At 42.1% G+C, this 14,949-nt stretch overlaps 1 protein-coding gene across 1 annotated transcript; it reads right to left on the bottom strand.

Annotated features, from left to right (window-relative positions):
- Window positions 1-109: 109 nt before the first annotated feature.
- On the bottom strand, window positions 110-13,962 carry LOC129457133 (platelet glycoprotein Ib alpha chain). The gene is made up of 7 exons (XM_055229219.1): window positions 13,959-13,962; window positions 10,808-10,914; window positions 9,145-9,240; window positions 7,344-7,535; window positions 5,892-5,987; window positions 3,321-3,500; window positions 110-1,393 (listed from the first exon to the last, which is right to left on the bottom strand). Exons 1-7 carry the CDS (start codon window positions 13,960-13,962, stop codon window positions 110-112), a joined length of 1,959 nt encoding a protein of 652 aa, XP_055085194.1.
- Window positions 13,963-14,949: the final 987 nt, after the last annotated feature.

Below are 14,949 nucleotides of genomic sequence, written 5' to 3'. Positions count from 1 at the left end.
AGAAAATAAAAACACTCTTTATTTAAACAATATCAACATTATTCTAAAGTTTCATTTTTGTCTTGTAAATGTGACTTTTTCGATACTTTTGACGACTTTACTCAAAACTTTACTCGTCTTTTTCACTCGAACGACACTCCACCGACGCCGCTTCACTTTTGGCCGGCGCGCTCACCCCCCACGGCACGCTGGGTAAAATCTGCCCTAGCCACTCCCCCCAGCTGCTTCCAGGCCCCGCCCCTTTCTCCACCTCCCATCCCCCAACTACCCAATCGCATTTCTCTATTTCTCCTCCATCTTTTTCACCTTCTTCCCTCAAAATAACACTGTAACGCTTTTTAGATACGCCCGTGTTAGCTCCTCGGCTAGCTTTGCATTCCGCTAGCACGTCGTTAGCGTCGATTTCCTCTTCTTTGCTGATCACGCGATACATTTCCTGTTTGTAGGCTAACTTTTCAACGTTTTGCGCTTGTTCCGTCCCATTTTTTGGCTCTAAACTAACGAAACATTCCACGTGCTCGCCTTGATTCACATCCTTAGACACAAACAGCATAGTTCGATATTTTGCCTGTTGTTTGTGAATATTTCCGCAAGAAGTCACCATTCTAATTTGCTCCTTGCCAACTATAATACATTTTAAGGACTTATAGATGCCTGTGTACCAAAAATACAACCTACAAGCGACGATCAGTGAAGAAACGGCAGAAATAACGCAAAGAAAAACACAACAAACGAACAGCCAAAAGCAAAAAACTCTTCTCGCTTCGACGTAGCTAACTTTGCCGCTGCTTCCGTTGTTGCTAACCATGCTAACCGTTTCTGTAGGAGTCATTTTAAAGGTTTCGAGGGTGAAAAAGGTCGTTTTTGGTATTTCAGTTGGGTTCGTTGTGGAAAAAGTCAGCGGTGTTGCAGAATTTTGCGTCGGGGAAGCGGGGAAAGTTGTAGACGTTGGAGTCGTCGGCGTTGGGGGTTCGGTTGCGGGAGGCGTAGTTGTAGACGGTGGGGTCGTTGGGGTAGTCGGGGGTTCGGTCGTTGGAGGTGTCGTTGTCTTTTTGACCTGTCGTCCATGTCCTCGGACCGATCCCCAAAATTCAGACCAATCACTTGTGTAAATTTCGTACCTTGTAACATCTTTATAAAACTTCTCAGTCAAATATCTGTAAACTGGAGTAGTAATATCTGCAGTAGTAGTAGTAGTAGCAGCTGTGGTAGTCGTTGGAGGAGGAGGAGTAGAGCTAGCAGTGGGTGTACCAAAAAAATCGACATCATCTGGAAACATAGCGGTTCTCGGTTCAGTCGGAGCTGATTCTGTGGGACTCAGTGGGTCACAAAAGTCCGATTCTTCGAGTTTGACCACAGGTTGACCCGCTAGAGACCGTGGACTTCCACAAATCTGGAAAAAAAAGAACATTTTGGTGCACGTTAGGCTGTTTATTTGCACAGAGCATTGGGCTATGGGTTAAAAACAATTAATTTCACAGCAAAACACAAAATGAAATGTGTCAACTGGACAAATCGTCGCAGGAGTGAAAAGTGAAGAAGGAGGTTCAGATCGGAGCCTGAGAAAAGAAATGGTTTGAAAAAGTTATAAATAAATGAAAAAAAAAAAAAAAAAGCTATGCTAGATCAATGCGTTTAATGCCATACTGTGGAGCATTGCAGTCAAAGTGATAGCAACAGCATGGAGACAAACCGTCCACTAGAAAAGTTACACAATGCAACTTTAAACAGGTGAATTCAACAAAATAAAGGGATGTTTTTGATGAGAAAAACACATTTTTACGTGACGAAAAACTAGTGTCGTCACGTCGCAAAAAATTCTAACTTGATTTCGATACTAAGGAATAAACGCCGTACTCAGAAAATAAAAACACTCTTTATTTAAACGATATCAACATTATTCTAAACATGTTCAGGAGAGTTTCATTTTTGTCTTGTAAATGACAAAACCATTTCTTTTCTCAGGCTCCGATCTGAACCTCCTTCTTCACTTTTCACTCCTGCGACGATTTGTCCAGTTGACACATTTAATTTTGTGTTTCGCTGTGAAATTAATTTTTGTGAGGAAAGAGAATCCTTCCTTAAATTGGACATAACCTCTCACCGATCTACGACTCTGTCCTCAGACCCAAAACAGAGAGAACTTTAGGAGGGCCATTAAAGGTTGGACAGGGTCATTTGAGATTAAACTGGAGACATTAGGTGTTTACAGTTTCAGTGGGATTAGCTCCTCCCCTCAGACTGATATAAGGCTGAAGGACTGAAGGATTGAGCAGCCAAACGTCTTCACTCCTACAACGATTTGTCCAGTTGACAGATTTGAACTTTTCTTTTACTATGTTGTATGTCGTGCGTATACTGCATCAGTTGATTGGCTTTGAGTATCTTGAAGGTGGAAACGAACTGTATAAAAACATCGCTGGGGGTCACGTTCTAAAAATACCTCACAACAGGTGAAATCCGTGAAGTATCAGCTTTATTTTTTACATTATTCTCTCTGTTTTTGTCTGTAAAACCCCTCACCACACACTTTATACACTTTTCTCACACAGGCGTTAACATTTTCTCACATTTCTCTCTCGTTTAAACTCTCTCAAAGTTCAAACCTTCGTCGGCGTCTTTGTCGGTGCAGAACGTTTCATCGACATTGTGGGTTTTGTCGGGGAGAAAACAAATCGCAAACGTACAGCACTTCAGAGTCACACTGAGATCCAACGTTTATGTAAATTTGTCTGAACACATTCTGTACTGGACAGGAGACACGGCACGGAGGAGACTGATGGACAATGGTCTACAGTCCAACAGCCAATCAGGACGCACGACACAATGGTCTACAGTCCAACAGCCAATCAGGACGCACGACACAATGGTCTACAGTCCAACAGCCAATCAGGACGCACGACACAATGGTCTACAGTCCAACAGCCAATCAGGACGTAGGACACAATGGTCTACAGTCCAACAGCCAATCAGGACGCACGACACAATGCACGTTCATACACTTTGGAAAAAAAGCAAGAAAAATTGCACTAAAAAAATCCGCAAAACAGCGAGACCGTGAAAGGTGAAGTGCGTTATAGCGAGGGACAACTGTACACGAATAAAACACTTGTATTTTTTGATATTTGTAATTGTTTGAGACTATAACTGTGGTATTAGTACATCGAGACATTAATCAAATACGTATTTCAACTTTTATTTGGCTGAAAATGTGGGCTTTTCAAAAAAAAACCTCATGTTTTACGACCTTACCCTTGTCTTCCCTTAGTAACTGTAGTCGTGGCGATTAAAAATACGAGTAAAAAAGCTGCTGCTCTCACCACACTCTCCATGTCCGGGTTGATGATGGGTCCGTCTCTCACGTAAACATTTCCTTCATACATGTCCAGATAATTGTACAGGTAACCGAGGGAACAGGAGCAAGCCCACGGATTGGCCGAGAGGTACAGGTAAGGCACCTCCTCCTTCTGGCTGAACCAATCATCAGGCAGCACCTTGATCTGAAATACATGTGTAAATACATACAATAAAAACAGCTAACAGCTCTGTGCTAACACCATCACTAGCTTTGGTCGCATTTTGTTCTTTTTGTCGGTTCTTTTGTTTCGTTTTCTTTTCTTGCTCTTGCTCTTTTTTCCTCAAAATTTTACAAATACAATAAGTCTCGCCCATAAACTGTTTATATAAATGGACATAGCTAACCTTCTAGCCGTCGCTGAATAAATATAAATGTGTTACGTTAGCGTGTTGTCCTGATTGTTCCACATTTTATTATTATTATTATTATAACTTGACTTTGAAGATAAAATGTCTGTTCTTGGTCTTGGATTTTGCAAAATGCGACTTATATATGTTTTTTTTCTTCATTATTATACATATTTTGGCTGGTGCGACTTATACTCCAGAAAAAACGGCACACAAAAGCAGAAAACAGTGAACAGTGACACATCTACGAAATGGAGCAGCATCAACGACGAACTGTTGAGGAGTGGATGAAAAAACAGACTTCAGATCAGGAAAAGCCGACGCCCAAGAGGGAGGAGACACGGGCCGTGTCCCAGCGTGATGAATGCTTCAAAGTACTCGGCCGACGAAGGGTACTCCTCTGTGTACTCCTCTGTGTACTCCTCTGTGTACTCCTCTGTGTGCTCCTCTGTGTGCTCCTCTGTGTACTCCTCAGTGTATTCCTCTGTGTACTCCTCTGTGTGCTCCTCAGTGTACTCCTCAGTGTACTCCTCAGTGTACTCCTCTGTGTACTCCTCTGTGTACTCCTCTGTGCTCCTCTGTGTACTCCTCTGTGTACTCCTCTGTGTACTCCTCAGTGTATTCCTCTGTGTGCTCCTCAGTGTACTCCTCAGTGTACTCCTCTGTGTACTCCTCTGTGCTCCTCTGTGTACTCCTGTGTACTCCTCTGTGTACTCCTCTGTATACTCCTCAGTGTATTCCTCTGTGTACTCCTCTGTGTACTCCTCAGTGTATTCCTCTGTGTACTCCTCTGTGTACTCCTCTGTGTACTCCTCTGTGTGCTCCTCAGTGTACTTCTCTGTGTACTCCTCTGTGTACTCCTCAGTGTACTCCTCTGTGTACTCCTCAGTGTGCTCCTCAGTGTACTCCTCAGTGTACTCCTCTGTGTGCTCCTCTGTGTGCTCCTCTGTGTGCTCCTCTGTGTACTCCTCTGTGTACTCCTCAGTGTATTCCTCTGTGTACTCCTCTGTGTGCTCCTCTGTGTACTCCTCTGTGTACTCCTCTGTGTACTCCTCTGTGTACTCCTCAGTGTATTCCTCTGTGTACTCCTCTGTGTACTCCTCTGTGTGCTCCTCTGTGTGCTCCTCTGTGTACTCCTCTGTGTACTCCTCAGTGTATTCCTCTGTGTACTCCTCTGTGTACTCCTCTGTGTGCTCCTCTGTGTACTCCTCTGTGTACTCCTCACTGTATTCCTCTGTGTACTCCTCTGTGTACTCCTCTGTGCTCCTCTGTGTACTCCTGTGTACTCCTCTGTGTACTCCTCAGTGTACTCCTCTGTGTACTCCTCAGTGTGCTCCTCAGTGTACTCCTCTGTGTGCTCCTCTGTGTGCTCCTCTGTGTACTCCTCAGTGTACTCCTCAGTGTGCTCCTCAGTGTACTCCTCAGTGTACTCCTCAGTGTGCTCCTCTGTGTACTCCTCTGTGTGCTCCTCTGTGTGCTCCTCTGTGTACTCCTCTGTGTGCTCCTCTGTGTACTCCTCTGTGTGCTCCTCTGTGTGCTCCTCTGTGTACTCCTCTGTGTGCTCCTCAGTGTACTCCTCTGTGTACTCCTCAGTGTACTCCTCAGTGTACTCCTCAGTGTACTCCTCAGTGTATTCCTCTGTGTACTCCTCTGTGTACTCCTCTGAAGTAAAAGTATAAAAAGTAAAGTACAGACACCTAAAACACGTCACAGTGCAGTACTTTTACTTCGTTTCATTCTACCAGATGAAATCGCTTGATCAAATACACGGGTTTAACTTTTCGACATCGTTCACTCTGGTCTCTCTTTGGTCTGGGAACGTCACGAGGAGGAAGTGTCTGGGGTGGTGGAAGCCTGCGTACGCCGCTTTATGAACTAACGGTAATATTTATGCTCCGGACCTGTTTTTTTTGTTTTGTTTTGTTTTTGCTGAGGTCGATTTCATGGATCTGGTCGAAAGTCATGAAATACGTCCAAGAAAAGTCCGAGAACTGGTTTCCTTTTCAGAATATTTCCAGTTTGTAAATACTTTCTTGAGTCTTAATTATGAATGTTTTAACAGAACGGAGGATCCTGACTGACCTTTTCATGCTACATCTGTCCAGCCCAGTTACGTTTTCAGGACAGAATTAACAAAAAATAGATTCTCGGTTTAAAAATATAAAATTCCGACTCTTGAATCGTACCTTGTTTCCTTCTAAATACAGCGTCTCGATGTTCGTCAGAGGATGCATCATGAGCGGAGGAAGGGTCTGGATGTGATTGCCAGACAAATCCAGGATCTAAACAACGACCGAGAGTTAATTTAGTCAAAGAAAATAAAAATATAGTCATAAATAAACATCAGTGTTGAAAGTTTTTTTTTAAATCAATGTCATATTTAGATTTTTTGGAGTTTTCTCCCATGTTCCAACGTTGTTTCCTTCATCAAAAACACGTCTGAAGAGGTTTTAAACGTCATCCATGCATGTTTGACTAATCTAGAGATCTCTCCCGGGCCCTATTCAAATTCTCCTAACCTTTAGCTGTAAGATTCTGTACGAGGCTCCGCCCACAAGCCGACATCACCCACGCTCCCACACGACGACAATCCTCCATAAATATACAAAAACACGACACAAAACTGTACACTACGACTTCACAAACCTGGTGTGATGTGCAGTAGTTTCATTAGTGCGATGCAGCTGATTGTGTTGCGATAGTGCTCTGAAGGGGGAGGGGCTTAGCACAGAGAGCAAAGGGAGGAAAGACTCAAAACGTCAACAATGAAAATGAAACGATGAAAATGATATAAATGTGTTATGTTTTAGCAGCTGATTCCCCATACAAGTAAAATATCTCCTCTTTAAAAAAAAACAACTTTATATTTGTTGACTAAAATATGACTAAAAAAATATATTTGACAGCTTAAAGTACTTTTTTTTTTTTTTGGTTGAATATTGAAATTAAACATAAATGAATGAAAAAGCGGAGACTCGATCCAAGTTCTTTTTTTGAATCCGAAACAAACTCATCGTCTAAAAAAACATTTTATCAGTTAAAATAAAACCGTATATTTTCTGGTTTACTGAAACTATAATGGATTCAAGGGGGCGACGGTGGCTCAGTCGGTAGAGCGCTAGAGCGACTAAAAGGTAGAAAAGCGCTGTGTAAAAATGTGACCGTGACCATTTTACCATTTAATCGTCTAAATGATCGACTAAATCTTGGCTAAAACTAAATAAAAACGTCAAAATGAACATCAACCAAAGTTTATTTTTAACTGTTAAGACCTACTGTGCTTGAGTCTCTATGGTTCTCGTCTCTGTGGATCATTTTTTTATAATTTACACATTTTAAATCACAATGTTCAACTAAAACAACTTAATAAAAGAGAAACGTTCGCAGATTTCAATGCTAGAAAACCGCGGCGTCCAGTGGAGCTGATGTCGGCGTAAATGTCATCGTGAAGACGGGGGTTTATCTGCAAAATGGCGTCTTGAAAATAAGCGATTAAAGATTAAACTCAAACATGAATCAGTCCAAATACGACTTCAGGTGAGTAAATGGTGAAGGAAACGACTATAACACGATTCAAACCTCTGAAAAGTCAATTTTGCAGAATAGATCTGATTTAAATCTTAAATTATTTCGCTGACCTCGAGTTTACTGAGTCCGGAGAAGGAGAGGTCTCGGAGGGAGCTGAGGAGGTTGTTTTGGAGGTACAGCTCGGTCAAAGCTGGACTTCCAGAGAAGCAGTGTTCAGGGATCGCTCGGAGCTGATTCGAGCCCAGACGGAGCACCGAGAGGCTGGGCAGGACCGGAGCGACGCTGGGGCTGAGGGCGGAGATCTGGACGTACAGGAGACGAGCAGGTTTAGAAGAGAAGTCTGGATAAAACAACTCAAACAACAAATCAAGAAACTCTGACAGTATGATTCTCATTTTATTTTATTTTATTTTATTTTATTTATTATTTTTTTATTTTATTTTATTTTATTTTATTTTATTTTATTTTATTTTATTTTATTTTATTTTATTTTATTTTATTTTATTTTAATTTTATTTTAATTTAATTTTATTTTATTTAATTTTATTTAATTTTATTTTTTATTTTATGTTTTGTTTTTTTTGTTTTGTTTTGGGTTTTTTTTAAACATATTTTCAGGTGCAGGAGATATAGGAGTTAAGCTAATTTTGTTACTTAAGTAAAAGTACAGATACCAGAGTGAAAAAATACTCAAGTAAAAGTAAAAGTATCACATGGAAAAAACTAAAGTAAAACGTTTTAAAGTACCTGTTTAAAAATGCACTTAAAGAGTAAAAAATACAAGTATTTTACGCAGATTTTTAGATCTTATAAGGCACATATGTCAAACTCAGGCCCGGGGACCAAATCTGGCTCATGGTGTAACTATATTTGGCCCCGTGAGATCATATCAAATGTGCGTTAGAGCTGCCCGCTGGTGTATAGCACATACAAATACTACAAATCCCAGAATGCTTTGCTAGTGCAGCAATCGAGTAAATCAGAGCGTAGCAAATTGAGCTTGAATATTTGTTTTCCCTGTGAACTTTTTTTACTCCTTAGGCCTGGACTGTTAATAGTTTGTTAATCAAATTTTCAGTGAACAAAATTATTTTTATTTATTTATTTATTTATTTATTTATTTATTTATTTATTTATTTATTTATTTATTTATTTATTTATTTATTTATTTATTTATTTATTTATTTATTTATTTATTTATTTATTTATTGGCTTGTGAAAAAAGATTTACTTTAAAAAGGAATTTGAAATGCTACAGAGACGGACATAATTTATTTTATTTATTTAAAAAAGAAACAAATACAACTTTTATTTCATATTTAATTTCTCAGATGTTTATAATTTCAGGCTTGAGTTGTTCCAGATTTTGTGTTAAAGTTTTAATTAAAGTTTGTTTCCGTGTGAAAAGTTTAAACGTCACACATCAGCTGCAGTTTTTTTTTTTAAATAAATATTGAGTTTGTCCCGTAAATTTATCTCATTTTAAAATTTTGTCCCAGTTTGAATTTGAGTTTTTTTTTATTTGTGCTGAATTTCGAAACAGAAACAACTGAATCGATCTGTTTTTATTTCTATATTTTAATCATGAACGTGTTAAAATAAACCCTCAGCCTCTTCAGAAGGTCTCAGACGGAAATAAAAACAGTAAAAAGTGACACCTGCTCTCAAATGTACTGAAGTAAAAGTATAAAAAGTAAAGTACAGACACCTAAAACACGTGACAGTGCAGTACTTTTACTTTGTTTCGTTCTACCAGATGAAATCATTGATCAAATACACGGGTTTAACTTTTCGATATCGTTCACTCTGGTCTCTCTTTGGTCTGGGAACGTCTCGAGGAGGAAGTGTCTGGGGTGATGGAAGCCCGCGTACGCCGCTTTATGAACTAACGGTGATATTTATGCTCCGGACCTGGTTTTTGCTGAGGTCGATTTCATGGATCTGGTCGAAAGTCGTGAAATACGTCCAAGAAAAGTCCGAGAACTGGTTTAGCGGGAACAACAAAACCTAAAAAAAACAAAAAAACAAAAAAAAAAAGATTAAAATTAGAGCAGAAACGTCGCACAAACGCTGCACTTTTATCAACAGGAAGTGGACCCGAGCTGTCAATCAAACCGCCCGTATAAGGAAACAGGAAACGCCCGCCGTCCACGGATAAGACAAAAGTGACGTCGTTTTTTTAAAGCCGCACGATGGAACTTTACGGGCGAAGAGTCTGCTGAGACCTGATTGTCTCCATGGAGATGCTTTCGTTTTGGCTGGAATCTTCCACACAGTACGGCGTTAAACTTTTGCTGTTTTTCTGCGTGGAGACGAGCAATCGGGGCGAGTTACACGTCGGATCTGTGGAGACGCGGCCCCCAATCACAGGAAGAACCAGAGTTTTTAAGGTGTTTTGTACGATAAAATAAATGCAAAATAAGTTTAATGCCACTGTGTTTGCATTGCATTCTGGGCAAAGCGATGACATCTCCATGGAGACGAGCAGGTGGCGGAGCTCTCCACTGGAAAAGTTTCACAATGCAGCTTTAAAGTCCCACTACGTAACCTTTCTGGCTGTATATGACCATGAATTTTTTATCATAAACTAAAAAATACGTTTCACTTGTTTAACTTAAAGAAGCACTAGGCAACTTTTCTGGTTTTCCTTCTCGTCTCCATGGAGATTTTATTGCTTCGCGTAGAATATTCCGTACTATGGCATTAAACTCCATGGAGATGAGAACATGTCAACAGGTCAGTAAAAATACACGTTTTTTATGTTTAATGTCATACTGTGGGACATTCTAGACAAAGCGATGATATCTCCATGGAGACAAGCAGGTGGCGGGATTCTCCACCGGGAAAAAAAGCTTCACAATGAAGCTTTAAAGTCCCACTATGTAACCTTTTTAGCTGTCTGACCATGAATCTTTATCATAAACTAAAAAATAAAAATTCATTTGTTTAACTTAAAGCAGCTCTAGGGAACTTTTCTGGTTTTCCTTCTCGTCTCCATGGAGATTTTATTGCTTTGCGTGAAATGTTCCATACTACGGCATTAAACTCCATGGAGATGAGCACATAGTAACATCTCAGTAAGAATGCATGTTTTCTACATAACAAAATTGCAGTTTAATGCCATACTGTGGGACATTCCAGGCAAAGCGATGACATCTCCGTGGAGACAAGCAGGTGGCGGAACTCTCCACCAGAAAAGTTTCACAATGAAGCTTTAAAGTCCCACTATGTAACCTTTTTAGCTGTCTGACCATGAATCTTTATCATAAACTAAAAAATACATTACATTTGTTTAACTTAAAGAAGCACTAGGCAACTTTTCTGGTTTTCCTTCTCGTTTCCATGGAGATTTTATTGCTTTTATTGCTTATTTGCTTAAACTCCATGGAGACGAGATGAGAATGCAGGTTTTCTATGTAACAAAATTGCTGTTTAATGTCGTACTGTGGGACATTCCATGGAGACAAGAAGGAGGCGGCAGAACCCTTCACGAGAAAAGTTACACACTGCACTTTAAATCCACTTCTGTTGTGAGACTGGTGAACATATTTTGATACAAAGAGCATTTTCTGACCTGGGTTGCCGGTTCGATTCCCGCTGGTACCCGTCTGAGCCCCGCCCCGGTGCAGTTCACCTGTGGACGATCGTCTTTGTCCCGACCCTCGAGGCAACCGGCCGCCGCTGTCTCCACGGCAACGGGGACAGAAAACAAAAAAACGAGACGGAGGAGAGAAAAGAGCGGAGTGATGGAGGAGAGGTGCATCGTGGGTAAGAGACGAGGTCAGGACTGAGTCAGAGAGAAAGAGGAGAGAGACTCAACTGAAACAGGAAACTGTGAGTTCACTGATAAAAACGACAACGATGAAAACAATGACGACGACGACCACACGGGGCAGTGTTTGTCCAACTGTGGCACTGGGACAGTCACTTTGTGGGCGTGGCCTAATTTAGACTTTATTTGAGCTACAGCGGGAAATATATAGTCCACTTTTAGACCTGGTTTAGTCCTGTTATAGACCTGGTTTAGACCTGGATTAGACCGGGTTTAGTCCTGTTATAGACCTGGTTTAGACCTGGATTAGACCTGGAATAGTCCTGTTATAGACCTGGTTTAGTCCTGGTTTAGTCCTGGATTAGACCTGGTTTAGACCTGGTTTAGACCTGGTTTAGACCTGGTTTAGACCTGGATTAGACCTGGTTTAGACCTGGATTAGACCTGGTTTAGACCTGGATTAAACCTGGTTTAGTCCTGGTTTAGTCCTGGTTTAGTCCTAGTTTAGACCTGGATTAGACCTGGTTTAATCCTGGTTTAGACCTGGTTTAGACTTGGATTAGACTTGGATTAGACCTGGTTTAATCCTGGTTTAGACCTGGTTTAGACTTGGATTAGACCTGGTTTAGACCTGGTTTAGTCCTGGTTTAGACCTGGATTAGACCTGGTTTAGACCTGGTTTAGTCCTGGTTTAGTCCTGGATTAGACCTGGTTTAGACCTGGATTAGACCTGGTTTAGACCTGGATTAGACCTGGTTTAGACCTGGATTAAACCTGGTTTAGTCCTGGTTTAGTCCTAGTTTAGACCTGGATTAAACCTGGATTAGACCTGGTTTAGTCCTGGTTTAGTCCTAGTTTAGACCTGGATTAGACCTGGTTTAATCCTGGTTTAGACCTGGTTTAGACTTGGATTAGACTTGGATTAGACCTGGTTTAGTCCTGGTTTAGTCCTGGTTTAGTCCTACTTTAGACCTGGATTAGACCTGGTTTAGACCTGGTTTAGTCCTGGTTTAGTCCTGGATTAGACCTGGTTTAGACCTGGATTAGACCTGGTTTAGTCCTGCCTTAGACCTGGTTTAGACCTGGATTAAACCTGGTTTAGTCCTGGTTTAGTCCTAGTTTAGACCTGGTGATCACACTTCCGCGTTTTAACCCGTGGTCACACTCGCGCGTTTAACCCTGTGGTCACACTCTGATTACAGCTCACTGCACTTTTACTGCTGCCGCTCAGATAAACACACGGTGGGTTTGGTCCAGGGGGAATTTCCTCTATTAACTTTAAATGTAGACTTCCTTCAGTTGAGTGCAGGCTTTGAAGGGGAATAAGTCACACTTCTGATGGAGGGTTTGCCAGGAATGTTCCACAGTATGGCATTAACTTCACCTGTTTTACTGCTGAGGATGGAGAAAAGACTAAATATACCTCTGTTAAAACCGTAGACTGTTTAGAAAGTGAGGTTTTCCCCGCTATAAAATACACTGCATTCTTACTGTGAATGGGCTCGCCTCTCCACAGATTTGACTTGTAACAGTGACAGGTTTATATAGTGGATCATTTATTATAATTTACACATTTTAAATCACAATATTCATCTAAAACGGCTCAGTAAAAGAAACAAGTTCGCAGATTTCGATGTTAGAAAACTGCGGTGTCCAATGGGAGCTGACGTCATCGTGAACGTCATGACGACAAAGCGTTGGCGTTGGCTGTTGGCGCCCCCTACGGACAGAGCCACATCGCACTAGAGCAGCACGTTAAAAAAAAATTTGTACCAAAATGACGACGCGACGCTGACGAATCCTACGAGTATTAACGAGAAAATAAAACTGGAGAAGGAAGTGCAGACGTCACAGTGGGCGTGTCACAGTGGGCGTGTACGTCAAAGTGGGCGTGTACATCACAGTGGGCGTGTACATCACAGTGGGCGTGTACGTCAAAGTGGGCGTGTGCTTCACAGTGAGCAAGTCACAGTGGGCGTGTCACAGTGAGCGTGTACGTCAAAGTGGGCGTGTACATCACAGTGGGCGTGTACGTCAAAGTGGGCGTGTGCTTCACAGTGAGCAAGTCACAGTGGGCGTGTCACAGTGAGCGTGTACGTCAAAGTGGGCGTGTACATCACAGTGGGTGTGTACGTCAAAGTGGGCGTGTACGTCACAGTGGGCGAGTCAAAGTGGGCGTGTCACAGTGGGTGACTCAATGTGGGCGTGTACGTCACAGTGGGCGAGTCAAAGTGGGCGAGTCAAAGTGGGCGTGTCACAGTGGGCGAGTCAAAGTGGGCGAGTCAAAGTGGGCGTGTCACAGTGGGCGAGTCAAAGTGGGCGTGTCACAGTGGGCGTGTACAGGTGGAGGTGAAAACAAAATGGCGTCTTGAAAATAGTGGATTAAAGATTAAACTCAAACATGAATCAGTCCAAATAAAACTTCAGAGGCTCAAAGAGAAGAAACGACTGAAACATGGATAAAACTCTGAAAGTCCAGTTTGTAGAGCAGATCTGATTAAAAAAACACACGTTTAGAACATTGAGCCGTCATATTTTCAGTTTCTCTAAATGAACTTTTCAAAAATCTAAAATGGAAGCCCAGAGACGAACAGGTGTCTGGGATCGCCCCAAATGATTGGTTGTCAGACGCTTGGCCCCGCCCCCTTCCTTTCAGAACAGCTGCAGTGCTCACATTAGATGATAAAGCTGTCAACAGGAAAGACTGTGGGTTTCAGGTTGATAAAAAAAAAAAAAAGTTAAAAATACGCCCGTTGCCGTAGTGATTAACAATTAAAAACTAAATATTGTAACTTCTGAATGTGAAAAACTAAGACTAGAGGAGAGAGAAAGACAGAACGAGGAGGAGGAGGAGAAGTACTCACACTCCTCGCTCACCCCACAGGTAGAGGTGAGAGAGGAGAGGTCAAAGTTGAAGCGTGGGGGCGGGGCCAGTGCTCTCGTGGTTGTTTACCCATAATTCAACAGTCTGGAATCACACCTGGATTTAAGGAAACGACAGCAAACAGTTTACATCCCCCAACGAAACACCAGGACTAAAGGAGGACTAAACCAGGACTGAACCAGGACTAAACCAGGACTAAACCAGGACTGAACTGGGACTAAACCAGGACTAAACCAGGACTAAACAAGGACTGGACCAGGACTGAACCAGGACTGAACCAGGACTGAACCAGGACTGAACCAGGAGTGAACCAGGACTAAACCAGGACTAAACCAGGTCTAAACCAGGACTAAACCAGGACTAAACCAGATCTAAACCGGGACTGAACCGGGACTGAACCGGGACTAAACCAGGACTAAACAAGGACTGAACCAGGACTGAACCAGGACTAAACCAGGACTAAACCAGGACTAAACCAGGACTAAACAAGGACTGGACCAGGACTGAACCAGGACTGAACCAGGACTGAACCAGGACTAAACCAGGTCTAAACCAGGACTAAACCAGGACTAAACCAGATCTAAACCGGGACTGAACCAGGACTAAACCAGGACTAAACCAGGACTGAACTGGGACTAAACCAGGACTAAACCAGGACTGAACCAGGACTAAACCAGGACTAAACCAGGACTGAACCAGGACTGAACCAGGACTAAACCAGGTCTAAACCAGATCTAAACCGGGACTGAACCGGGACTGAACCGGGACTGAACCGGGACTGAACCAGGACTGAACCAGGCCTGAACCAGGACTGAACCAGGACTAAACCAGGACTAAACCAGGACTAAACAAGGACTGGACCAGGACTAAACAAGGACTGGACCAGGACTAAACCAGGACTGAACCAGGACTGAACCAGGACTGAACCAGGACTAAACCAGGACTAAACCAGGACTAAACAAGGACTGGACCAGGACTGAACCAGGACTGAACCAGGACTGAACCAGGACTGAACCAGGAGTGAACCAGGACTAAACCAGGACTAAACCAGGTCTAAACC

The sequence above is a fragment of the Periophthalmus magnuspinnatus genome, chromosome 18 (genome assembly GCF_009829125.3).
Source record: "Periophthalmus magnuspinnatus isolate fPerMag1 chromosome 18, fPerMag1.2.pri, whole genome shotgun sequence".
Classification (NCBI taxonomy): domain Eukaryota; kingdom Metazoa; phylum Chordata; class Actinopteri; order Gobiiformes; family Gobiidae; genus Periophthalmus; species Periophthalmus magnuspinnatus.
Note: the sequence above shows the minus strand (reverse complement) of the source record. Positions and strands in the feature narration are given on the sequence as shown.